The 27,034-nt window shown below is 39.3% G+C and overlaps 1 protein-coding gene across 5 annotated transcripts in view; it reads right to left on the bottom strand.

Annotated features, from left to right (window-relative positions):
* LOC127448891 (receptor-type tyrosine-protein phosphatase T-like) overlaps positions 1-27,034 on the bottom strand; it is a 363,972-nt gene that overhangs the window by 69,819 nt on the left and 267,119 nt on the right. For 4 of the 5 annotated variants that reach the window (XM_051711804.1, XM_051711805.1, XM_051711807.1 and 1 more), the window contains 3 exons: positions 15,647-15,798; positions 5,483-5,560; positions 3,878-3,913 (listed from right to left, as the gene is read on the bottom strand). In XM_051711804.1, the coding sequence (XP_051567764.1) occupies positions 3,878-3,913; positions 5,483-5,560; positions 15,647-15,798 (266 nt within the window). Of the gene's footprint in view, positions 1-3,877; positions 3,914-5,482; positions 5,561-15,646; positions 15,799-15,888; positions 15,898-19,380; positions 19,411-27,034 lie in introns of all 5 variants that reach the window. The other variant, XM_051711808.1, reaches the window with a different exon arrangement.

The raw sequence follows: 27,034 nt of genomic DNA, 5'->3' as shown, positions 1-27,034 counted from the left end.
AAATCAAGCCCGTCCCTTAGTGGGTTATACATTTCCAACCTCTCAGCCTATCATCTCACCTTGAAATAGAACCCCTCGTTTTCTCTCTTGCTGTTCCAATCTCTGTCCTCCATTCTGTTTATGTTTCCATTGATCCTACAGATATCTAGATTCCTCTACAACATCTAAATCTTTCACTCTTTATCTGACTCTAATACATTGCACATTCACCATTTCTCTACCTTTATCCTCTCTTCCTAACACAATGTTCTCACTGCATCCCTGTGAAAATACATGTTCACAGCTGGACTATTCATCAGTGCACACGTCGGACGGTGTGTTGACGATTATCATCTCTGCATGGATTACCGGGAAAATTATATTAAACAACAGCCAGCAGTTCTCTCTGTCTCTGTATGCGATTACCATGGCACCCGGCATTGTGATCGCTAGCCTATAAATGAACTGGAAGCCCCACATAATAGGCAGGTTTATAAATGATTAGGGGGGCACCGGTTTTTTTCAACCTCGTAATAGCAGCAACATCGTTCCAGCAGGGTACACCTCCAGATCACAAATATAACGCCCCGGCTCAAAGCGAGAAATAGTGTCTGTAAAACAGAATGAAAAGGCGTGCCTCCTCATTTGAATGGCAGATTCCAAGTGTATAGGTGGCTGTATTTCTCACGCACTATCTTCCCTCTATTCCATTGGCTTACCATCCACTACTTTGTCTTTCTGATTCTTCTTTACATAATCACTCCTTTTTATAGTGCTTGCAAAATTCCATTCAGACTTTATTTTGTTGATAACACCAACCTTAGCCTTTTCATAAACTTTATGCTTTTTATACAAGTAAAAAGCAACTATCAGCACTGATAAATCAGTAAAACCGATGTATCGTCTACCTCCAATCACAACCCATTTTACTTCCGTAATGTGACATATTTCCAGGTGATACTGAAAATTTTACACAAAAAACTGTAGGGTAGGGCTTAATTTTCTCTATCGTAAATTGATCATGAATGTTTTGGACCTCAAAAGTGACTGATTTGGAATGTTCTACATAGACAGCAAAAATGTGAGTCATATAAACACGCTCCTTATGTGAAGCGTGCGGGAGACTCGGCTCATAATTGATTTGAGTTTTGTGATAGCATGTTGCTAAGCTAACGACAGGATACTCTAATAAGAATACAAATAAAAAGCACACACATACACTACCAGTCAAATGATTTGAAACACTTGACTGAAATGTTTCTCATGATCTTAAAAATCTTTTGATCTGAAGGCGAATGCTTAAATGTTTGAAATTAGACAAATGTAGACAAAAATATAATTGTGCCACCATATTAATTTATTTCATTATAAAACTAAAATTTAATAAAAATAAAAAAAAATAAAAAAAAGTTTTTGAAATTGATGACTTGGACCAAATAATAAAGAAAAGCAGCCAATAAGTGCCCAGCATAGATGAGAACTCCTTCAATACTGTTTAAAAAGCATCCCAGGGTGATACCTCAAGAAGTTGGTTGAGAAAATGTCAAGAGTACATGTCTGCAAATTCTAGGCAAAGGGTGACTACTTTGAAGATGCTAAAATATAACACAGTTTTGATTTATTTTGGATTTTGTTTAGTCACAACATAATTCCCATAGTTCCATTTATGTTATTCCATAGTTTTGATGACTTTATTATTATTCTAAAATGTGAAGAAAAAAATATATATAATAAAGAATGAGTGTGTTTCAAAACTTTTGACCAGTAGTGTATGTTTACTAAAATAGTCAGTTTTCAATTCCATTCAGTTATTTTTATTATTACTTTTCATAATTTCTCTTTGCTTTTGATTTATTTTATTGTATTTTTGCCCTCTGATTTATTTTTTCACTGAGCACCACGCAATGCATTCTCCTCAATGATACATTTGATGCAGCCTTATTATTTGCCAAAAACGAGGTATCTTAGGAGGCAGCATAATTATGCTAATTCAAAACAGCATCTGCATCGGGAGTGCCTATGATGTCTAAACATGCTGTCTAGCAAGGAAACTTCCTAGGTTTTGGAACAGAGTGAATCTGTCCTTCACTCATGATTTTCTACTTTTATTTGTTGCTTGTCCCTTGGCTTCTCTAGGTCAGGCAGTGAGCATCTCAAGTTGGAATGAATATATCGAGTAAGAATGTGAGTGTAGATGATTATGGCATGTACCACCTCCAGTTTACAAACATCTTACAGTACAAAATTTACTGCTCCAATCAATAAATGCCGCCAACTTGCGCTGAGTCGGCTAGAGCTTGATGCCGGGGTTTTTTCGCCTTTGCTCTCTCTCTCGCTTCAATACCCTGTCTGTGTGCTCTTTTTTTTCTCTATCTTGCTTTTTTCTTCCTCAAGCACTAAGCAAGCTGTCTTCACCTTCATAACCTCTGTAAATATGGTTGCTCTTAGTGGCTGATTGCAGTTGAGTGTATATGTGTATGGGGGAGTTGCGGTCTTTGCTGCAGAGTGTAGCTTTAAACGAGAGTTTTCAAACCTCTACTAGGAGGTGTCTGGATCAAAGGTGCATGTTTAGAGACTCTGAATCTCAGCCTTTTTAAAGTGAACCTTTGAAATGAGCTTTTGGACTGACTGTAAACCCCAAACCCACCAAGATATCTATCAGAAATCCTTTTTCAAAATCTGCTTTTAAAGAAGGCTTTCAATATGTCCTGAAGAATGGGTAACGGAAGAAGCTTTTTGCGAGACAGGCAAAAACTTGAAAGTGTCAGCAATTCTGAAAATGTAATTTACTGTAGGTACTAAAATGGGTCTGCTCTTGCCTTCTAACAGATCCCCATATACAAAAATTTGCAACAAATAGTTATTTACTTGTAATTTTGATGCCAGTTTAGTTTGTAGCAATGAATTCAGGACATCAGAACAATGTTTGATTTTTACAATTTACTAAACTGACACTTCTCAAGTATTTCTCAAAACTTAAAGTGAATTTCAAGTACTGAGATGAATAGATGTAAGTAATGATGGGAAATAAAGATAATTGCAAACCCTTGGGCAGTGGAAATTCCATTTTTAATAATTACATTGGTCAATTTTACTCTAAGATTAAGGGACCATGGGGTTTGACATAGGTGGCCCTGATTCTACAATGACATGGAAAAAAGAAAGGGTAAAAGAGAGAGAGAGAGAGAAAGAAGTAAGGGAAGGAAGGAAGGAAGGAAGGAAAACATTGGGTAAACACCAAAATCACACTTTTTGTCTTTATGATCAGTTTTGGAGTTGGCCGTGTATTGTCAATCTGCCTTTGAAAGGACATAAGAGAGTGTGTGTAGGAGTTTTCAAAACTCTGTCACACACACCCATCAGCCAAATCTGTAAATTAGTATTCAGACAGCTAACAAGCAGTAATCTAATTCAAATCACTTTGCACACATTTGGATATAAACATAGACTTTGTCTGAACTGACAAAGGGCTTTCATTCCTCTAATCTCACTCAGCATGGGATGGACGCTTCAGTGTGAGGATGCCGCCAACTCCAATACTTAAATCACATTCAGCTGCTGCAAAATTACAAGCTGCAATTAGTTTGATCAGATGGGAGTGAACGCCTGGTTTTGATTTCAAAGTTCAATGTTATGATCTTTCATCATCTAAACCCATACTTTATGACTAAGAGATGTTTTAGAGAAACACAAGTTTTGCATGAAATTGCATAGTTAAGAGTGGTTCCCAAGGGAATATTAATTTAATCTAATACTAGCTTAATCTACTGGAAATTGTTTGCCTACATTTAGAACAAGGATAATGAATAAAACAGTTTAGCATAAGACTAGGCTTATTTCACATCTTTAGAACTGAAACTGTGTGATTTATATAATTAGAAAAGCACATTTTCCATACCTATGGATGCTGTGGCAGGGACTGGTTCCTTAGAAACTGCAATTAAAAACAGACAGAACAAACTAATGAATAATTTGTTTTGACAAATTTGACACAAATGAGCTCTGAAATGTTTTGGAATGGGCAAATGGCTGTTGTTGAATGTTCAAGCAAACAGTCATTTATTAAACACTTTAATCCAAAGCAACTTTTCAGTGTGGGCCAAGTGACAAACTGCCTCTTCTAGGGTGTAAACCTACAAACTTGATTATCTGTCCAGATATTAAACCACTTGGTCAGGGCTAGTCAACTGGCAGCTTGCGGGCCAAATCTGGCATGCCAGTCATCTTTGTCTGGCCCTCTGACTGATTTTTGATAAAATTGCCTCGACATTTGAAATACCAGAGCGCTCTCTGTGCAAAACTGCGTTCGTAAGTATGAGCCTCAGCAATCAGCAGTGAGTTTAACAACGCTCAATGGCGCATGCAAAAGCATTCAGTTGCCATCAGCTGTGCGGACCGGAGTGCATGTTTAAGCTTTTCTGGCGACAGTTTAGTTACACTGCTTTGCTCTAAATGGTCACACGATTTAGGTGAGCATTTGATAGCATCTTTTTCAATCAAATGTATTTATATAAATTGCTTAGTTGTGTAAAAAAAAAATATCACCACAGTTGTAACAAAAATGTTGTCAGCATACAGTATATGCACATCTTAAGCAACAAAAGAGAAATAGATTATGGAAACCGAACGTTCAACGAAAATATGCTGAAATGTTTGCTTTTATTCACTATTTTTGAAGCATCAAATGGGCATGTCTCATCTGTTCAGGGTCTGTAGGGCTCATAAAAAAGTGATAATGTGAAACTGAACCTGCAAATGACCTGATTTTTAATTGGTTCAACATACATCTGTGAGTCAGCCCTCTCAATAAGAACAGCATCAACTCAGTTTGTTTTTCTTTTCCCAGTGCTAATCTGCACAAATATCTGGCTCCTGCACTGGCTATTGTGTGTAAATTCACAATATTTGCAGGACTACATTTTTCCTCACTGAATAGGATGATACTTTATAGAGAAAATGGAAGAATATACATTTTATCTCTTTTTTTTTTTTTTCAAAAAGAAAATTGAATTTAAACACATTCTTAAGTAAACATTACATTTTTATATGTCCTTTGTTTTCATATGTAAGTTGATATTGTAAGAGGGCTTAGCAGATCTAAATGTTTCTCCTCAGTTTTCATAATTTGTAAACAACAGTCCTAAAATGTTAAAATGATTATTATGTTTATTATATTTTTTGTTTGTTTGTTAGTTTGTTTGTTTGTTTTAAAGTTGATCAAAACTTATTTGTTAGTTAAGAGTATAAGTCATGTTTGTTTTTCAGCCAGATCTTATGAAGGAATTTATGGCCAGACCTGTGACTATTTTAATATGAATAAATGCACAATATTAAAGGTGTTTTTTAAGTAACATGTTACTTGAAATGAAAGTGCTAGCTAAAATGAATACTGAAATTTCTTTTGACCTCTGCCAAGTTTTCATCTGGATAATCTGGCCCCCACAAGAAAGTAGATGAAGAGCCCTGATATGCTAATCAATTGAATATATAGAAAGTAGCATACCTGAGTAGTAAGAGTTGAGGAGGGTTTTACTCTGGAGGGCTTTACCCTGAATAGAGAAGGAGCATGGAGACGAGGAGGCTGTAAAGGAGAGAGAGGAAAGCCATTAGACAATAAACTCATACACAGAATATTCATCCGTACAGAATAAACAAATCACTGGTGTATGGTCTGTACAAGTTAAACAGGAGCATCAAAACTGCAATTAACAATTTTGAACATACAGCAATTACACATAGCTGAGCGGAATATTTAATGATATCGGCCAATCCTATGTTTGACCATATTTTGCTGATAAACAGGCCTACTTGTCCGATTGTCATTTTCGAGAATTTTCACAGAATCCCTCAACAGTGCAAATGAATGGGCAACTAAAGTCAGATTGTCAGATTCATCAGCCAATCAGATTGATTTATTTGTTCTTGGTGGGTGTGATCTTTAGGATATGTCCCGGTTGAGGCATTCTAGCTGGCCTTGAGTGACGCAATCACACTTTAAGTGATGTAATTCTAAAGTGAAGAGCACGAGATCTTGCTGACGAGTCGATTGTCATTACTGCCACTATCGCCATTGAGAAAAAGATCCTTATGAATTTAAAAACATGTTCTGCATGACCGTGTGATTGCTTAATTTATTAATCAGGAGAGGAGGACTGATTTTCACTTCAAGCAAATCGGTAAGTGCTTTTTGCATTGTTATAGCAACAACATCATGGTTACTTTCGTAACTTCCGTAACTGTTGTGAGGAGTGTGAGATCCGAGAATCATGTCTGGGTGGGCCAGTAGGGTGCTACTAGGATGACTTGCTCCCCGTCCTCCCTGACCTTGCACAGGGTCTGTGCAAGTAGGCTCACTGGGGGAAACGCATACTTGTGTAGTCCAGGGGGCCAGCTGTGTGCCAACACGTCTATACTGAGAGGTGCCTCGGTCAGAGCGTACCAAAGCGAGCAGTGGGAGGATTCTCGGGAAACAAACAGGTCTACCTGTGCTCGACTGAATGGACTCCAAATCAGCTGGACCACCTGAAGGTGGAGTCTCCACTCTCCCCTGAGGGTAACCTGATGTGACAGCGCGTCCACTGCGGTGTTGAGGTCGCCCGGGATGTGAGTGGCTCATAGCGACCTGAGGCGCTGCTGACTCCAGAGGAGGAGATGGCGGGCGAGTTGTGACATGCAATGGGAGCGGAGACTGCCTTGGCGGTTGATGTATGCTACTGTCCCTGTGTTGTCCGTCCGGACCAACACGTGCTTGCCCTGGATCAACGGCCGAAATCTCCGCAGAGTGAGCAGTACTGCCAACAACTCTAGGCAGTTGATGTGCCAATGCAGCCGCAGGCCAGTCCAGGAGCTGGCGGCTGTGTGCCCGTTGCATGCAGTGCACCAGCCCGTCTTGGAGGCATCTGTTGTAACCACGACACGCCTGGAGACCTGCTCTAGGGGAACCCCTGCCCGTAGAAATGCCAGGTCGGCCCAAGGGCTGAAGAGGTGGCTACAGACCGGCGTGATGGTCACGCGATGTGTCCCATGGTGCCATGCTTATCTCGGGACTCGAGTGTGAAGCCAGTGCTGAAGCGGTCTCATATGCATCTACCAGAGCAGTGTGGCCGCCGCTGAGGATGCCATATTTCCCAGGAGCCTCTGAAAGTGTTTCAGTGGAACTGCTGCTCTCTGTCTGAATGCCTTCAGACAGTTCAGCACCGACTGTGCACGCTCATTTGTGAGGCACGCTGTCATCGAGACTGAGTCCAACTCCAAACAGAGAAAAGAGATGCTCTGAACTGGAGAGAGATTGCTCTTTTCCCAGTTGACCTGAAGCCCCAGTCAGCTGAGGTGCCGAAGCACGCGGTCCCTGTGTGTGCACAGTAACTCTCGAGAGTGAGCTAGGATCAGCCAGTCGTAGAGAAAGTTGAGGATGCGGATGCCCACTTCCCATAGCGGGGCAAGGGCTGCCTCTGCGACCTTCATGAAGACGCGAGGGGAAACCGCAGGAAGGGTCTGTGTCAAGGTAAGACCGAGAAGTGGAAGTACGCATCCTTCAGGTCTACCGCGCGAACCAATCTTGATGCCGGACGCTTGCTAGGATGCGCTTTTGCGTCATCATCTTGAACAAGAGTCTGTGCAAAGCCCGGTTCAGTACTCGCAGGTCCAGGATTGATCGCAACCCACCGCCTTCTTTGGTACGATGAAGTAAGGGCTGTAGAACCCTTTCTTCATCTCGGCTGGAGGGACAGGCTCTATCGCGCCCTTGCGTAGAAGGGTAGCGATCTCCGCACGCAAGGTAGCAGCATTCTCGCCCTTCACCGAGGTGAAGCGGACGCCACTGAACCTGGGCGGGCCCCTGGCAAACTGAATTGTGTAGCTGAGTCGGACGGTCCAGACCAGCCATCGCGACGGGTTGGAAAGTGCGAGCCACGTGCCCAAACTCTGGGCGAGGGGGACCAAGGAAATGATTAAGTCAGACGTACCGGCGGGTGGGGCCTCGCAGCGGGGCGGAGATCGAGGTGCCACATCGAGGGGATCCGAACCCCGTGGCCATGCTGAGTCCAGGGACATCGAAGCACTTACCTGGCTCCTGCCACCCACCATAAGATTGGTTGAAGGGGGAGAGGAGGAGTCTCGTCCCCGTAGTCCACCGGATCCAACCTCATGTGGGCGTGTTTGTGCCACAGCTGGGCGCACAGGGGCAGGGGCACTGTCGCTGGAGCGCCATACCTGAAAAGATGAGACGGTGGACGGTGGTCATGATGACGGCCGTGCACACCGGACATGTGACCCAGGGAACAAGGAAACTGCTCTTTTGCTGAACTTTTGGGTACCGCAGCCTCTTGGGCATGTGGCGCAATTAAATGAAAACAAAACAAAAGATTCTCCTCCCGGCCCTCCACCAGGGGATGGAGTGGTCTGCTTACCAGCTCCAGTGTAGCAGGTCTCCTTGCCCCTGGGTCGCCCGTCTCAGGGGCGCTTCGAAGTGGGTTCTTAGCAGCTGGCCGTGAGACAGGTGGCATCTGCTTCCTGCGCTGGGCTCTACGCCGGTGCCGGGCCATGGGAGCGGGCTGCGGTGGAGCCGATGTCATTGCAGCAGGAGGACGCCCTTGGCGATGAGCAGACGGGGTGCGGGGTCTTGCGCCGCACCGGGGCAGGATGTGACGTATGACCTCCATGATCTGCTGCTTCACTGCCGAGAACTGCTGGGCAAAGTCCTCGACGGTGTCGCAGAATAGGCCATACTGGGAGATGGGGGCATCAAGGAACCATGCCTTGTCAGCCTCTCGCATCTCAACCAAGTTGAGCCAAAGGTGGCGCTCCTGGACCACGAGGGTGGACATCGTCTGCCCGAGAGACCGTGCCGTGACCTTCGTCACCCAAAGAGTGAGGTCGGTCGCCAAGCCCAGTTCCTGCATCAATCCCAGGTCAGAACTACCCTCGTGCAGTTCTTTTAAAGCCTTGGCTTGGTGTACTTGCAGGAGAGCCATGTCGTGCAGGGTGGAGGCGGCTTGCCCAGTAGCACTGTAGGTCTTAGCCGTCAGGGACGACATAACCCTACAGGCCCTGGACGGGAGTTTCGGGCGCCCGCGCCCGGTAGCGGTGCTCTGCGGTCATAAGTGCACCGTGATCGCCTTATCCACCTGGGGGATCACCGAGTACCCCCTGGCCGCTCCGCCATCGAGGGTAGCGAGAGCGAGGGAGCTGAAAGATCAGGACCAGTAAAAGGTGCCTCCCATGATCTTGTCAGCTCCTCATGCACTTCCGGGAAGAAAGGAATGGGAGCCCAGGAACCAATCATCGAGCCGCCCGGGAAAGCATGTCCGTCATTTCCGTGTCAGCCTGGGAATGGGCGACCATTCCCGAAGGAGGAAGCCCAGTCAAAGCCTCTGCGTCTGACTGGACGAGCCCGCTCTCCGATGCTGTGCTCGATCACTCATCCTCTTCCCGGGCTCTGAACGAGGGATCGAACTTGCCCTGAGATGAGCCGGCGGTCTCGTCTGAGCACACGACTGGGGCAAGCGAGCGTGCTGGGGACTGGGAGGTCCGTGGGGGGATACCTGGTGGAGGTGGTCCCATTGAGGTCCACAAATTGCCACCAGTGATAACCGGCACAGCCTCATACCTGTAGGTTGAAGGACCGAGGTGGGGAGCCGCTGGGGTGGCTTGCTTTCTTACGAATGCAAGCCGCGACCGCAATGTTGCCATGGTCATGTTCTCGCAATGAGGACATGATCCATCCACAAACGATGTCTCCACGTGGGCGGTGCCCAGTCACGTAAGACAGCGATCGTGCCGTCGGAAGCAGAGAGATAACGACCGCAACCAGGAATAACACACAAATGGAAAGGCATCTTTAAAAAGACTCGTCTTTAAAAAGACGATCCGTGTGTGCCGTTCTTTCAGAAAGAAAATATACTATTTTAGAATATACTCTTTTAAATGTTCTGCTGAAGCGCCCAGGGGTGTTCTCTGCAAACCACAGATGCAGAGGGGGAGAAGCCGCTGAAATGCGCCGTAAGATCCAGCAGAGAGAGGTGAATGAACTCGGCGGATGAATTCAGCTCAATGAATAGAACCGCTCGGCTCCGAAGAGAAAATCTGAATGAGTGGTTGCATACCAGCTCCTTTTATACCCGTATGTCCGGGGGAGTGGCATGCAAATTCCACTCGCCAATTCTCATTGGCCTTTTATAAAAAAGATCAGAGGTGTTTGGGGCTCCCAAGAGTGACCCCTAGTGTCACTACGTTGACACAATGTCGAGTGAGTGACAGATAGGGAACAGGAGTTTTCTAAGTATAAATTTGGCTGCTTGAGTATTCAGTGTCGGATCAAGTTTTGAAAAGAAGTGCTGCATTCCATTCAACTCGGAAAGTCAGATTTTACAACTTCCTACTAGGAAAAGTGCAATGGAATGCATCTTGAAGTCAGAATTACAACTTGTAGGCTTGTGCAGAAATTCTCAACTCCGATTTCGCCGAGATGCAGGGGCATGATGTCACACAAACATGTCGACACTCAATGAGATATACAAAGTAAGTGATAAACATTCACTTTATTAAGAAATATCGATAATTGAGTTAGTTTCCACATTACAGGATATTGAAGCTTGTTTAACAAATGCCAGCAGAAACAGGTGTATAAAACTTTATAATCTCTTTTGATAATCATACACCTAAAGCACAAATGCTAGTGCTGCAACATTATTTAACAGTTGGGTTGCTAGGAGACATCTCTAATGAGAGTCAAACCCCTGCTAAGATAACGGAAGCATTGCAGTTTTGTTTCCTTAATCGTCATCTTCCGAATATCAGGGAATAGAATACATTTATGGTCGGAGATATCAAGTAGGAATATCCAACATCCAACTTGAATGGAACGCAGCATAACCGTGTTCCCTGACGAAATGAAATTCATTGCAAGCAACATTTAAATCGCAAATATTATTAGATAGATTTTTCCAGGTATTATAGACCTCCTTGGTAGATTCATATGAAAAATTATGATTTTTGAATGTCTGTTCGGGAGACAAAAGTTAAGTGTCATTTCAAGTTCTGGCTTTCGTGTGTGGACATGTTTTTAAAATGTCAATTGGTATTATTAGTTAGCTGCGACATAATGTATGATGCCCAAAGGCATAGGGTGTCTTATTCATTGTGAAACTGTGTTTTCTTAATGGCATGAATCACACTGAAGGCCTAGACTTATAATGCACTGCCCACCACTGTATTATACTGTATGTGGACTTGCAATAAACACACATACACTCACAGACAGATGTTCAGAGTTTGTGACACTATAGTCTAATGCACTACTAATGTACTAATTGTAAACAAAATGAAACCCATGTGAGTAACCAAGAAAACAAGGCAATCCTTTCTCAAAACTTACTCAAAGGGCATCACACACTCTGGTAAACCTCCTTTACCCTACTCTGCTATAGCCCATATCCCTTTCACTTTCCATTTTAATCACCTATCACTTTATATCTCTATACGTGTATGCTACTGGAACATAATGAACTCTGCTCTCGATGGAGCAAAAACTGCTTTGGCAGCAAAAGCTCAAGGGCCAGTGGGGTGAGATCTAAAGCGTCTGAATGAGGGAACCGTAGAAGGTTAGAGGCAGGTGTCTCTGTGTTCATTTAAATGGTAATAGAGCTGAAATGCTGAGTGTGTAGGCCATGTGTATGATCTCTATATCTTCATCTTGTGCTGAATTTTCATCAAAAAGAAAATTCCTGATATAAAAGTCAGGAGTGATTGTAACTGTGTAGCATATGATAGGAAGACTTGGATATAAATTAGAAAAAAAAGACAATTACAATATGAGGTATAAAGGCCAATTCAGAAACTACGCGTGCAGAAAAGTGGTGGCCAAGCAACAATACAGAAAAGCTAGGTAATCTTTATAAAGTGTTGGCTAAAAGTCTCTGTTAGTAGTTGTGATTCACAATGCATTTCACACTATTTTTTAAAAGAACTACTCACAAACAGCAATTATGAACTGGGCTGAGCACTTGATTGTTTTCCAGAGCTGAGATTCATGTCTATAATAAAAAGCTTCCACTATTGCAAGTCTTGGACCATTAGATGAGCAACAGATGCAATAACAGCCTCCAATTACGTGATGCATGAAATATTCCAAATAAACACATACATAATCTTCATTTGCAGATCCACTCTGACCAATGGCATTCATTCAAAAGGACTGGGAAAAACTAAGCTTGCAGAACAACTGGTCAATCAGTGTTGATGTTAAATGAAATAAATGTGATTATTATGCATAATGTTACATCTCTCTCTCTCTTTCTCTCTCTCTCTCTTTCTCTGTATGCTGCTCTTTCTCTCATCTTTTCTAGGCTCATTCAAATTATTTAGTACACAAAGGCCACAGTGACATTTTGTGCAGAAAGCGACTCAGAAAGGCCCGTCCTAATTACAGCCCCTTCACAGCATGCCAGACCCCACTTAAAACTGAGAATGAAAGCGAGATAATGAAAAAACAGCAAGTCCAAATGCCACTCACTATTCTTCTCCTCTGCGCCTCTTAAACCAGAACGTCAATAGTGAAGCCTCTTGATATGTAGAATGATTCAGTGGTTACAGAACAGCTCTCAATGGTGGTCAGAGCTTGGATTTCTGAATGGCAGGTGTGAGACAGTGGCCGTTGGTTTTCTTGATGGATGGTTTGTATTGAAAATCATGGAAAATTGTTACGTTGAGCAAAACGACAGATTGTTGACTCTCTTTGACCCCTTTTAGGGATTTCTGCGCTCATCAGCATGCTAGTGGCTTGTGCAGCCACTAGTTTGCGTGACTGCAGTAAAGACTGAGAGATTAGCGAACACACCGCAGTGCTTCAGAAGATTGTGGTATCTGGAGAGTGTGGCTGCTATATGACCTGTGTACTTTGGCCTATGTGTCTAGCACAGAGATGCCCAAACCAGGGCCTGTGGGCCAAAGTTGGCCCGTGTTGACCTTTGATTTGGCCCGCCTTGCTGTACATGACAAGAGGGAAAACTTTGGGAGAAAAAAAAAATTGTATTGATGCAGAATTTCATTGCATTAATTTAGAAGATTGCAGAATAATGTTTTTTTTATTTATTTTTTTTATAATGAAATCATAAAGGAGGGGAACCAGGGAAACTTTGATATTTTAATATAATACAGTTTGCAGGGCCTGAAATTCGGCACGAGATTGCGGGTTTTGTGCACAATTTTAATCATACCTGCAAGTTCCACATTCATAATGCAGAAAATTCCCATACATTTTTATTCAATTTACAGTGCAACTGTATTATTAATTAGTAACCAGTAGATACAGAATCAAAATCAAATCAATAAACTTGTTTTTGTATCAAACTGTAATTCCAGAAGCTGAGCAAGTAAATCAGCTCTGTCTCTCCCTCTCTCTCTCTCTCTCTCTTGCAGCTGTCATCAGAGCTTTTGAGCACTTGTTAAACTTAGTGTGAGCATGCGCTTTGTCGCGTAGTTACTGAACTTAATATTTTATAGATGTATAAACCTTTCTAAACCTGTTAATTCCACATGCAAATGACATTATACAGCGTCTCCGTGAGTGACGCAATAAAACTATATCGTTCCTGTTCATAATCAACAAAGCTGTTAACAGAGCTTTGACAGAGAATGCCTTTCATATCTTGACGCTCCCTCATTAGTCATAATGCAGCACATTTGCAAGAAAGACAGAAATAGCAAAAATGCTTTGTGTAATGTACCAGCTGCATGGTGAAGAAAGATTTAAACACCTGTTACATCTCTCATTTCCATCACTAGTTCCATCCAGGGTCGGAAATTAATGGGGGTTATGGGCAACAAAAAAAAAATCCCTTGCAATCGGATATAGTTCCAAATATATCAATCATTATCATTTGTTTCGTTTCGTCCGTGGTGCAGATGTTGCAGTGTCAGTGGCGGATGCTCGCGCCATAAACGCGCAAAGACGGGCACTCTGTCTGCTTCTCACGCTCCGCATCAGTTCGCTTCCGTGCTAAAAATACCAAATGTTACAATGTAGTAAATAATAATATTAACAAAATAAATAAATAAATAAATATCTGGATGTGTTAAATTGCCTTGATGTTAAATAAAACTTTATTAATGATACAATAATAATTTTACAGAACATTAACCACTTTTGGTGTATGAATCATATCTCTGATGTTCATTGTTAAATGTTTATTTTTGCATTGTTTTATTCAATTGGCATGAAGTGCTAAGTTGTTGTTGTTTATATATATATATATATATATATATATATATATATATATATATATATATATATATATATATATATATAAGCTCCTCATTCCAAATATGGAGATCAATATCATCTACTCTGTGTCGGTGCAGTAGTTTTGTAGGCTATGTTAATTTAATAGCCAAAATATTTGGAAATATGTGAATGAGAAAAAAAAAAAAAAAAAAAAAAATTTTGTTTCATTAACATTGCACATTATGCAATGTAGAGATCATGCAACTTTGTAATTATTGAAACGTGCCATTTTAAAATTGAATTAATTGTTTAAATTAAAGTATTTGACATAAAAGAATGACAGAGTCATTAGGTTACCAGACATTTTTTTGTTATAGTGCAACATTTACTTTCGGCACATGGCCCTCAATCAAGTTTGATTTTTGGCCTTTTGCAGGAACAAGTTTGGGCACATCTGGTCAAGCAGAAAGAGCAAGAAGTTCTCCAAAGGGAAACTGTGTAGAAATGTCTTGAAACAACAGAGACTGTTGCTTGCTAACTTTATATAATTAAAGATTTTTGTTTGTTTGTTCGTTCATTCACTCATGTTTGTTCAATCAATGCTTCATTTATTAGTTTGTTTGTTCATTCATTATGATACGATACTACGTTATTCATCCCCAGAGGGAAACTGAGGATTCTTTGTTTGTTTGTTCATTCACTGCTTTTTATATTCCTTTGTTCATTCATACATTATTTTGTTAGTTTATTCATAGTGATTCATTATTTTATTCAGTCATTTGTTCGCTCATATATTCATTTATAAATTAATTTATTCTTTCGTTAGTTCGTTCATTAATGTATTCATATTAGTTTGTTCATTTATTATTTTGTTAGTTCAGTCATGTTTGCACATTCTTTAATTTATTCTTTTATTCATACATCTAACCACCCATCCACCCATCCATTTATCCATCCATCCATCCATCCATCCACTCAGTGACTCATCCATCCATCCATCTACCCATCCATCCACCCACCCATCCATCCATCCATGTACTCACTCACTCACTCACTCATTCATGCTTGTAGTTCATTAATTTTCCAATTCTTCATTTTTTTGATCAGTTATTATTTTATTGGTTTATTCATTCATTCATATATACATACAGCATTTGTTCATTCATTCATTCGTTTTCCATTAATTCACACATTCATTCATTCATCAGTTCATTAATTTGTTTGTTCATCCATTTGTTTAATCATTCACTCATATATTAATTTGCTCATTCATCAATTTGTTTGTTTGTTATTTGTTTGTTATTTGTCATTTAAAAACTTTCCTCTTTCACACACATACTTACCAGAGGACAACACAATTCTGCACATATTTGAAATAAACAGAGATTATATGGAAAACAGCGCAGATAAATGACAAGGTTACAGTGTACTATCAGCTGAACTTACAGAATCCATTGAGGTCCTGATTGCTGGTGGAGAATGGGTCGTCCTTGTGTAGGGTGCTGACTTTCCCAGTGCTTTTATCTGCTGTGCCTACGGGTCCCATCTCTCTTTGCGTACTACTGCTGGCTGTCTCCTTCTGTTTTTTAGCCAGTTTCCTTTAAATCCATTCACAACAGTACAAGTTTATACACATTGTAAAGAGGAAACGTTTCAGTGTTTGGGAAATGCTTTGGGCTACTGCAAACTGCTGTGCACTTCACAGTTTTTCAAGTACAGAATTAAAGGTGGGAATGAATTACATGATTACAGTATTTGGTTTGGACAAATAAAATCGGTTGTGGTACATCACAACTACCAATGCCACTGTTAGTGTTAAATTAGAAATGGAAATGAACAGCAGCTTAAGAGCACTGAACCAAAGCATTGCCAAAACACCACTGTAAAATTGACGTTAACACAAGATACACAAGAGAAATACAGACAGACACTAGGCACATACAAGACAGGAAGTCATATTTTTAGTATAGGGATCTGAGATTTATAATATTCTGCAGTGATATATGCCAGAGATAAAAATAAATAAATAAAAAAAATAATAATTTCACATACCTAGTGAAATCAATTGAGAGAAAACTCATAACCTTGCCATGTAGAACAAAGCCAATGGACACTTTAAGGCTACTGAGCAGGATTCAATGCACTCTGTCCTAGATACGGCCTATGGTGTAAACTCAAAACTTTAGGAGCATTCCTCTAAAAAGAGGCATTATGTTGCTGTTGCAATGGGCAGTGGTTCAGATATCACAACAAATGCTGGTGACCATTTATGCTGGTCTTCAGCAAGGTTTTGCTGGTCTTTGATGTGTTGATTTGTCTGGCTGTTCATAAGCTCGAGTCCCACTGCATTTCAGTGAACAGAACTTGAAGGAAGGTATTATTGTCAGCAGTGGATTGGAGTTATCCCAATAAAATGTCCGTTTGATTTTCTAGGTTCAACAGAGCACAGTTTGACCTCAATACGTGCTCCCTTCTATGAAGGGGCCCAGCTGAAAATAACTTCATGTTGTGTTATTTTCTCTGCTGGGAATCTGGAAAAGGAATCTATGAAAACTATTAAAGTTTTTAGCTTCCTCAGGTCAACCTTTAAAATTGGGGCCATTTTACCTATGTTGAAGTTCATGGTAATAAATAAATAAATCCAGTAACACGGGTCTTTAGCAGCTGTTCAAAAGAGGATAAAAATTATTCATAGCAGAGGCCTCAGAATAAAGGACCAATAATCGAGGGGCCTTCTTTTCAATTAACTAGTCACATATCAGTGTAACTATAGAAATACTGTAGAATGAACAAACTAATTTGTATCAAACAGAGAATACCATTAACACTGTTTATTTGCTGTTTATGCATTCTTGTGAACACATTTTTGCATTACAAAATACAGCAAAGTGCAATGCATTAAACAGAACACAGGTGTCTCGAGACGCGCTTTGAAAAGTTGACATTCTTTTTATTGCCTGATATGTTTAATCTCAATTAATGTTTTTGCTTGATGCTTCAAAAATTGGATTCAATATTTTCAACAAATATCTGATTCTATATGTAATATGGCTGTAAAATGTTGAGATTGTGTCCAGTAAACTGTGTTTTAATCAGTGTTATTCTATGAAGTCAATGTTATCAAAGCTGTGTAAATGATTCAAGAGAAAGGAAGCTAAAAGTAAAAAAGTCCTGCATTACCTTTTGACTTTTTCACACGGAAATTCATCACTTCATGGAACTAAACTGATTGTAAGGACAAAAACACTAAAAACACAAGCCTACACACCTTCATTTATAAAACACACATACTTTCAGATTTTATCCTAAATTTCATGGACTTGATCCTACATCAAAAGTGTGGAAAAAGGCAGAAACTGACGTGAGAATGTATTTATGCGTACGTCAACTGACAAGCATGAGTATGAATGTTTTTTGAGCAATTTTGTTGTGATTTATGAAGTGGGATGCATTTAGGAACATTTTTTGCGCATACAGACATTTTATAAATCATTCGTAGGAACATGTAAGAAATTGTCATACATTCACATTTAAGATCATTCTACGAACGTCTTTATAAATGAGGCCCCTGATAATTTTCATTACCTCAGGAAAAATCCATGATTTGTTAGCTAACATCCATAATTGTACAATAAAGGCAGCAGAAAACAGTCTAAATCACCAGCCAATCAGCTCTCTCCTCAATGTACCCTAAAGGTCAAATGACCATTTTATAATACACAGCCATCAAATAATAAAACCCACTGAATGCAAGGAATAATGGCTCTCATTTGGCATGCCAAATTCTGGACATATTGTAAGTGGCAATAAACTATAGATAATCCATATTTAATGAATGTCAGAGCAGCACTTCATTAAAAGTTAAGGCGATTCTATGGTTAGGACATCATAAACAGTCTTTATAGCACCAACTTTGTTAATGGCATATTGTAAAAGAGCAAGAGAGAGACAGAGCAGAAGTATAATGGAGAGATAGGGAAATAAGGCAAATCTGTATTTTTTTAATTTTATTTTTTTTCAGGAAAAACATTCTGTGCTCACTCTTTCTCTCCATTCATGCATTAAACTCACCAAATGTTCATTAATAAAGATATCTAACTTGATTGAGCTAAAAGTTACAGTAAATGGAGGAAGTTGTATAGAGACATACACACACTCTCACACATGACTGTCTTAATATACTTAAAAGCAGGGCCGGTACTAGGATGCCAACTTTGGTGGGGCACCTGTATATTTAGGCGGGGCAATGTTGATTGTTTCGCCATCAGTCCAGTGGGCGGAGTGCCTCCTAACCATAACACCCCCCCCACCCCCCCCCCCCCCACCCTTTAGCCTGTAGCTGTTTGTCTATGCCCTCTCACATGATAGACTCTTGAAAGAGCTCCTCTGGCTGTGTTCTTACTTTCATCTATATTTCAGGAGCAAGGAGAGAGAGCTGTGAGAGTGCACATACGAGTCAGACTGTGATTCTGAGCTTTCAAATACTTTAACGCATGAGGTAAACATCCTGCAGCTAGGCTCTGTCGCGCAGAGAGCAAATTAAACAATCCCACGGTGTAAAATGCTGAGTCAGGAATAACAGTCGAGGTAACAGTGCATAGTTTAGGCGTAATGGAAAAGTAATATTGTAGTGGTGGAGTCTGCAATCCAAAGGGACTTGAAGCAAACTAGCAATAGTCGATGATAATAATAAGGTTATTGTGGAGCAACATCAATTTACCTTCAGTTGAGGACAATTTATGACTGCAGGATTGCTACTATATTGATCCAACAAAAAAGTTTTAGGCATACAGTACATACAGCAGGACAGATTGTGAGTTGACATGTACTGTGTTTGCCTGAAAAATTGAAGTATTGTGATGTTAAAACTGTAAAATGTAAAACTGAATAAAGTGCTTACTCCAAATAAAAAATGTCTTAGTTTCAAAAAGCTTTGTTCACCATGGCAAAGTTGAGAGACTTACTGTATAGGCATAAGATTAATTGTCATTTAACATATGTGATTTTCATTTATTTAATTCTTTCAGTCTCAGACTCTTCTCTTCTGATGTTTTGTGAGATGAAGTTTTAAATTGTACGGTCTAAAAATATTTAAACGTACTGAAAATGTTAATAGGAAAGCATATAAATGTAACAGGGGTGGTTGATATTATAGATATTCTGGATTTAATGCTACTTACAGGTAATAAGAGTAGGAATACGCATTTCTTCTGAAGCAGCAAGATAAGGACAAAATAAAATAAAAGGACAAACATATTGATTAGTAATTGTTATTGTAAAAAAAAAAAAAAAAAGAAACGAGACAGCTAATGATAAAGTATGGGAAACTAGCCAGTGTCTTAAGTGCTAATGATAACACATAATGTTTTATTTAATCTAGAAAAGAGAGTAATTCATAGCTTTATACTGAATAAGAATTTGTGCTACTTAAGATTGTATGGCTCAAGATATAGGCTTTGTAAATTACCTTCATATTTGTTAATTTCCAGAAATATTTGTAAAACTTTATATGGGGGGGGGGGGGATCCTGTCAAATTTGGTGTATCTTTGATGTCTGTATGAAATAACGGCATACAGGTTTAGAACAACAAAACTTTTTATTTTTGGCTGAACTATTCCTTTAAATCAGTGCAAAATTAACATTAAACAATAAATAAAATGTATAAACTGCACAACTGGCTTCCCTTCAAGTGAAAAAAAAAAAAAGTCTGAATGTGAAAAAGAACAATGAATGATGAGTATGTGTGTGTGCCTGTTTGGGTAGGAGTGTGTGTATGGACGGAAAATAAATGGATGAATATAGTGGGTGTTTCACAGACATATTGTAACACTGTCCTCTGTTATAAGACAAACAGCGACAGAAAGAAAGAGGAGGACAAGAGACAACATGAGCACTTGGCGAACAAATCACGTATTTGGTACTCCAAAATGAGGCCTTGTCATCAACGCGTCTTGATTGTGATGTCTCTGCGGACAGATTCTTCGCAGTTAAAGACAAGAGGAGATGACACACGGCAAGCTAGGATAGCACTCGCAGTCAGAGCAGATAATAAAGACCAGATGGTATCTGTTAATGGCAATTTGATTAACTGTAATATCGGTGATGACATGCAAGTAAAGTTAAACTTGTCAATTAGGGACTTTGTGGCCGTCTGCTTCCCAACTGTGCTCATTGCTTCTCATCGTTCTCCTGAAATGTATCTTTCATGAGTCAGTGTGTTTTTCATGGTAATGTACAAATAACATTCAAAATTTGCCACTTTGTGTAAACCTATATAATGATACAAACCCGCTACATTAATCAAGTCACAGCCTAAAATAATAGCGTATTTTTCATGCTAACAATTTACGAATAACCTTCCAAATTTGCTACTTCGCACAAAATGTTATGACAATACAAATAAGAAATCATGTATCAGCCTACGCTATTGGCACATTTTTCACGCTAACGATTTACAAATAAATTTGACACTTTGGCTTTACAATGGTAAGCCTAACAGCATTTTTCATGCTAATGATTTACAAATAACCTTTGTAATTTATAATTTGCCTCTATGCAAACCTTTATGATACAAATTTGACTAATATACTAAATAGGTTATGTTTTTGTGTTTTTCACATTGCATCTTTGTGTCGCCGGTCCTCCTCGAGCCGCCCCGAGCGGGATTCGAACCGCCGATCCCTGGCATGGGAGTCGGACACACTAACAAGAAGGCTAGAAAAGTCAAGGCCACTAGCCTCAGTCGCTAGTGCGTCTCTTAAGCCCAGGAGAGTGAGGTTTACACATGGCACAGCTATCACGTACCAGCGAGCTACCATTACATTTGCAAAAACCTTTACCATATGAACCAGGTAAAGTAATTATTAGGCTGTCAATTAATCAAAAATTTTAATCGAATTAATTACATGGTTTTCCGATTAATCGCACTTAACTGCATGCATAAATATTTGCTGAGAAAGCCCCTCAAATAATAATAATTCAATATATATTAAATAATTATAAATTATATATATATATATATATATATATATATATATATATATATATATATATATATATATATATATATATTATAAAAAATTATAGTACAGGTAATTAAAATGCATTACATACTTTTGGCACACAAGTGAAGCATTAAAAAAGACTATTCAAAAAGTGGCTTATAGAATGCAATATATTGTTTATTTCCATATTATTGAACATAAGCCTATCAGTTATATTGACCTACAGTTATTTGTCTGTCAGCCCGAGATCTTCTCTAAGGACGCATCAGTGTACACATGCGTCACACAGACGATTTTGGAGCGTCTCGGTTGCGTCGCCTCATAAACATACCGTTTTTAGGTCGCTGTGTCAAGTTAAACGAAGTTTGCAACTTAGAAAAACACGTCTTGAGATTCCCCCCTTGGGATTTGCGCTCCATCAAGCTGTGTTTGAACACAAGAACGTGTTCTCATCTTTTGTTGTCTGCTCTCGGTAAATGTGGTTTGTTCTCTGTATCAGCTGCGTGTTGCCTATACAGAGAGTTTCGCTTACTGTCCCCCGGAGAAAACAGGTGGTACTCCATGCTTGAATTGCCCAGACGGAAGGAATATTCCTTATTACGGTCCGGGCACATGATTAATTGCGTAAATTTTTTTAACATGTTATTTTTTATATAATTAATCGCACTGAATTACTGCGTTTAATTGACAGCCCTAGTAATTATATTTGCAAACCTTTACAATGATATGAGCTAGCTAATGTAATCGGGTATCAACAGGAGTCATTAGTTTGTTTGTTTTTTTATTATGAATAATATTTAAAATTTGTCACATTGCGCAAACCTTCACGATTATGTGAACTGGCTACAGCAGTCATTTATCAGCATTAGTAATCAGGTACCAGCCTGAGTTTTTTTGTGTATTTTTCACTCTAACAATTTACAAATAACCTTTAAAAATTACCACATTGTGGAAACCTCTATGATGATATGAACCCGCTAAAGCAATCGTGTAAATACCTTTACGATGATACGAACCCGCTAATGTAATCATGCATCAGTCTCCATCATTCCTTGGCACACCACTTTGAATTAAGTCACACTTACTAAATTCTCACCCATATTCTTCCTGTATCATAAAAGCGATCTATAGCCACCAAACTGCTCGCTTTATCTCTAAAGCATCACCAAAATACATATATTTAACGACCCTGTGACTTCTCTGTAGGCATTAAAAGCACAGTTTGGAGATGGGCCGTTATGGCGAATGTGTTTTGCGACTGGCTGACAGTGCTAAAACAGATGCAAACAGTCGATGGGTTCTGCGGCATGCATATACAGTGAGGGCATCCATCTTAGGCCATTTCATCTCAATGGCCCTTTAAAGCTGCCTGCTGACATTGTTCTGATGATATTAATAAAAGAGAGCGAAGTGAAGAGAGCCACGCCGGGCGAAGGTGGCCATAAATATTAATAGAGTAGAACTGCGAGGAGCTCGCAGCATAAGTGGCCTCTTTATTATTTTTTGGGCTCTCCATGATTTATTATCATTCCTGAAACCAGATGACATTCTGGTGTGAGGAGAAAGTGTGATGTCCACGGTGATGTTACACAAATGCTATGCATCTGTGCTGCGACTTTACAGAACAACATGGGAGAAAGGGAGGGTGAGGAAGCAAAGAAAGACAGTGAGATAAAGAGAAAGAGAAAAGATTGTCTATGAAATGCTCTTTAGCGATCTTTCTGTAGCTTGAGAAAAGAGTAGTTTGTTTAACAAACTGCCAAAGTTTTCAGACAGCTTAGTTTAGCTAATGACTGTAAATGAGACACTCTAGTTTATTAGATCATAAAATTGTTAATTCATCCATTCAAGCTTGAAAGCTACGTGCGCGCTGGCTGACAAGCAGTAAAAGTGTGCACACACAGACACACACCCACACACAAGTTTAACTAGCCATCTACTGTATATAATGACATACCATAGACTGCTGTTGTTTTATTGAAAGCTCATTATAACTATACTACAAACTAACCTTAATATAAACCACAACTCTGGGTTAAGGTATTGACATGGTACCATGTAAGTGATGGTATCAGATGTTAATATCGTGTTACTTATACACCATGGTACTTTTCAATAACTAATACTTAATTATTATTATATTCATGTATAATAGGTACTCGAGGGTACTTCAAAGAATATAGTATAACTGTCATATATGTCCAAAAAACTCTATTACCATGGTAAATTGATGTATCAGATGGTAATATCATGGTACTTTGATATACACCATGTTACCATATTCATGTATCATGGTATTTACATGGTACACCAATACTTCAAAGAATAAAATAGTGCATGTCCACAAAAAAAAAAATAAATAAATAAATAAATAAATAAATTATGCATTTTTAGGACATGGTTATACATGGTATTATATATATTAACTTTGTTGTTACTATTTCTGTACTTTTTTGTTAGATCTCGCTCTCTATATACAGTGTATGTGTGTGTGTGTGTGTGTGTGTGTGTGTGTGTGTGTATGTATATATATATATATATATATATATATATATATATATATATATATATATATATATATATATATAATATGGTCCGAATGGTGCCAAAAAAAAACATAAAAAAAAAAACATCCAGAAAGCGTCAGTTTTGTGGAAGGAAATACCTGACGAGAGAGGTCAAAAGAGAATGGCCAGACTGGTTCGAACTGATAACTGGTAAAAACTGATATGGTTACTCAGATAACTCAGATTTGGCAGCACGAGGGGGACCTACTCAATATTAGGCAGGTGGTTTTAATGTTGTGGCTGATCGGTATATATATATATATATACACACATATACATATACATGATTGTACAGGTTTATACTATCACATCACCTTGCTGTACCAATCTTCTATTATTTATGTCAAATTGCTTTATGTCTGTATAGGCCAGTCGCTGATCGAAACCACGTAGATGGGCAAGAGCGCAGCCACACAGCAATTTGTCTGTGTTTGTGCATGTGTGTGTGTGTGTTTAATGGTCTGGGACTGAGTAGTGTCCGAGTGATCTTTTAAAAGGCAAGATCGACCCCCGCACCACTCCATCGCAATGCTGACCGAGGGAGAAATAATCCCACACTTTGTGTAATAGCTGAGCTCTGCCTATGCATATGCTTACACACTGAATCATCACAGCTGTCTATTTTCAGCTTGGTCTACCATAAGGAACTATATTTGACATAAGGACATAGCATATATGGACCTTATGGAAATCTCTTTTCAATGGAGCACTGGTCTGGAATAAGATAATGCCACTTGCGTTTTTCACGTAATGCTTAAAAGTAGATTCAAAAACACAATATCAATTTCATGGGATTCATATGGGTCTTGTCACAAAAAAAAAAAAAAAAAAAAAAATCGCATTTTCCTTGATTCTTTAAAATAAAATTGTGCTATTCCTGGCTGTGTGTAGCACCTGCCACTCTGCGCATCCATCTGAATTATCCCAACATTAGGAAAAAAAATTTCCCTCTATCATTTCAGACTGATCTTAACAGTTTATATGGCACATTTCGAAGTGGATCTTTTTGTGAAAAACTCACAACATAATACAGGATTTTCAGAGAAGCTGTTATTGAAGGATGCGGCAACAAAAACTATATTAGTCCCTACAGCAAACCAGCAACCCATAAGTAAGTGTTAGCCATTCATCACTGAGGTTTTCTACGTATTATTCTAAGGATCACAAAGGAACAACTATATTTGGGTCAAAATATTAAAACTAGAATTAGTTAATTAAAATATTATATATATATATATATATATATATATATATATATATATATATATATATATATATATATATATACTGTACAGGGGCATAGATCCAAGGGGGAATCCCCCCACCCCCACCCCATAATCAAAACACATAAGTGCAACCCCCCTAATATTTATACCATGATCTATGGAAACATGAATATTTTAATTGGAAACATGTAAATGCTTCATACAGGAACCCCCGCCAAATCTATGCCGTTGATACTGTATATATACAGTATATATACAATATGACTCCTTTATACCATGGTCTGTTTGAATACTCGATTCTGATTGGCTGGAATGCGTGCGGCTCAAACCATTGAATGCACAGGTAGTTCCGGTCAGTTTTAATCACTGTTCGATATTAATGCGCAACATAACATTACAGAGCAAGCACAGTGAGCTATAGCAACTGAAAACATTTCCTACCACTTTCATTAGCATAGCTAATATGATGGAATTCAGCTTGTTTTGTACGGAGGGTGAGAGAAGGAAATCAGGACATATTAAATGCATCTTTCACTGTCCGGCAAGGAGATGCAAGATTATTTAAACTGTAATGTGTTGTGTATGTGATGTGCTGAAGTAGCCACTAGAGGCTCCTAACACTCACACATCTCTGACTCAAACGCTGAAGGAGAAGCGCTGTTTGTTTACAAAATGCGTGCAGCATTTTGCGATGAAGAGCTACCATGCAAGGACAAATCGCGATTTCATTCTTAATTCAGTCAATCGCGCAACCTTGCTGGATACCATACCGATGTGTCAGAGATCAAAATCCGCAGGTTCCAGAGTGTTTTGAATGGATTTCCCCTTATCATAGAGTAAGTGCTACTTTTACTGTCAATGCCACGTTTTTAACGTCGGTTTTCCACATTTATGTGGAAATGGCAATGAATAAAATTTAAATAATAAATTTTCTCTGGAGTGCCAACCCCTCTACGTTCTGTGAATATTATTATTTATGGATTGTGCATTTAAATTCACAGTTTTGACCAACTTTTTCTCTGTGTCTGAATAGGCAGAGCTGTAGATTTAATGACCCTTGGTTCTTTGCCTCCACGTCGTGCATTTAAAATTGTTTAACGCACACCTAGCCATGGATTATCCCTTACTTAATGATTAATATGCCATTTTTTATACATGTTTATGTCAGAAGCAATTGTGTTTACATCAGTTCCATGGAATGCACTAATATTAAAAGGAGCCAATGCATGCTAGCTTTATCTCCATAATGCTTTTGGAATATTGCTTTAGTGAATATTTCAGAGCTGTTTGGTTAAAGCATTCAATAAGAGACCTGCAGTATTTGAATATCACTGTTTATGATGTTCTGTATTCTATATAATAGGTCTAGCTGATAAAAAAAAAAAAAAGCAATAAATGCACCAATTTGAGGTTCAAAGACCTGACTCCAAACAGCCACTTCACAGCCGATACAATTCTGACATTAAAAGTTTGTCAAAAAACAAAAAAACAAAGTCATTCACCTGTTAATGTCTGCCCTCTGTAATCCAAGCCAAACTACCTTAAGCACTGCCATTATAATGTCTTCTCTGTAATGTCGCAATGAGGTAGCTGTATGGATTTTGAAAGATTACATAAAAGACTTGGCAACCTCTGAGCTTTAAGCTAAATCCTCTATACAGTTCGCTGTGTAGGTGGCTTGGCGTAGGAGTAATCGCCCATTGCCATCATGAGCACAACATATTAGCTTAACGCTGCTGTGCAGCACACGAAACAGGGTTGTGACAGTATTACAGAGGAATAATTACCAGCTAGCCTGAATGGTGGTATAAAGTGTCATTTGAAGCTGCTCTCTGAGCAAACAAGAGTGAATGAAGGGCTCTTTTCACTGTAATTGTTGCACCGTGGGACATTTGCTAATGTTATTTATGAGAAGGTGATCTAACAGGCAACTGGAAATAAACTTATTTTAATATGGTAATGTGGTGACATTTGAACCGCCCTCCTGGTATTAAAAAGTTCCTGGTTTGGCTGTACACTTATGACAAAAATTATAA

The sequence above is a fragment of the Myxocyprinus asiaticus genome, chromosome 12 (assembly GCF_019703515.2).
Source record: "Myxocyprinus asiaticus isolate MX2 ecotype Aquarium Trade chromosome 12, UBuf_Myxa_2, whole genome shotgun sequence".
Classification (NCBI taxonomy): Eukaryota; Metazoa; Chordata; class Actinopteri; order Cypriniformes; family Catostomidae; genus Myxocyprinus; species Myxocyprinus asiaticus.
Note: the sequence above shows the minus strand (reverse complement) of the source record. Positions and strands in the feature narration are given on the sequence as shown.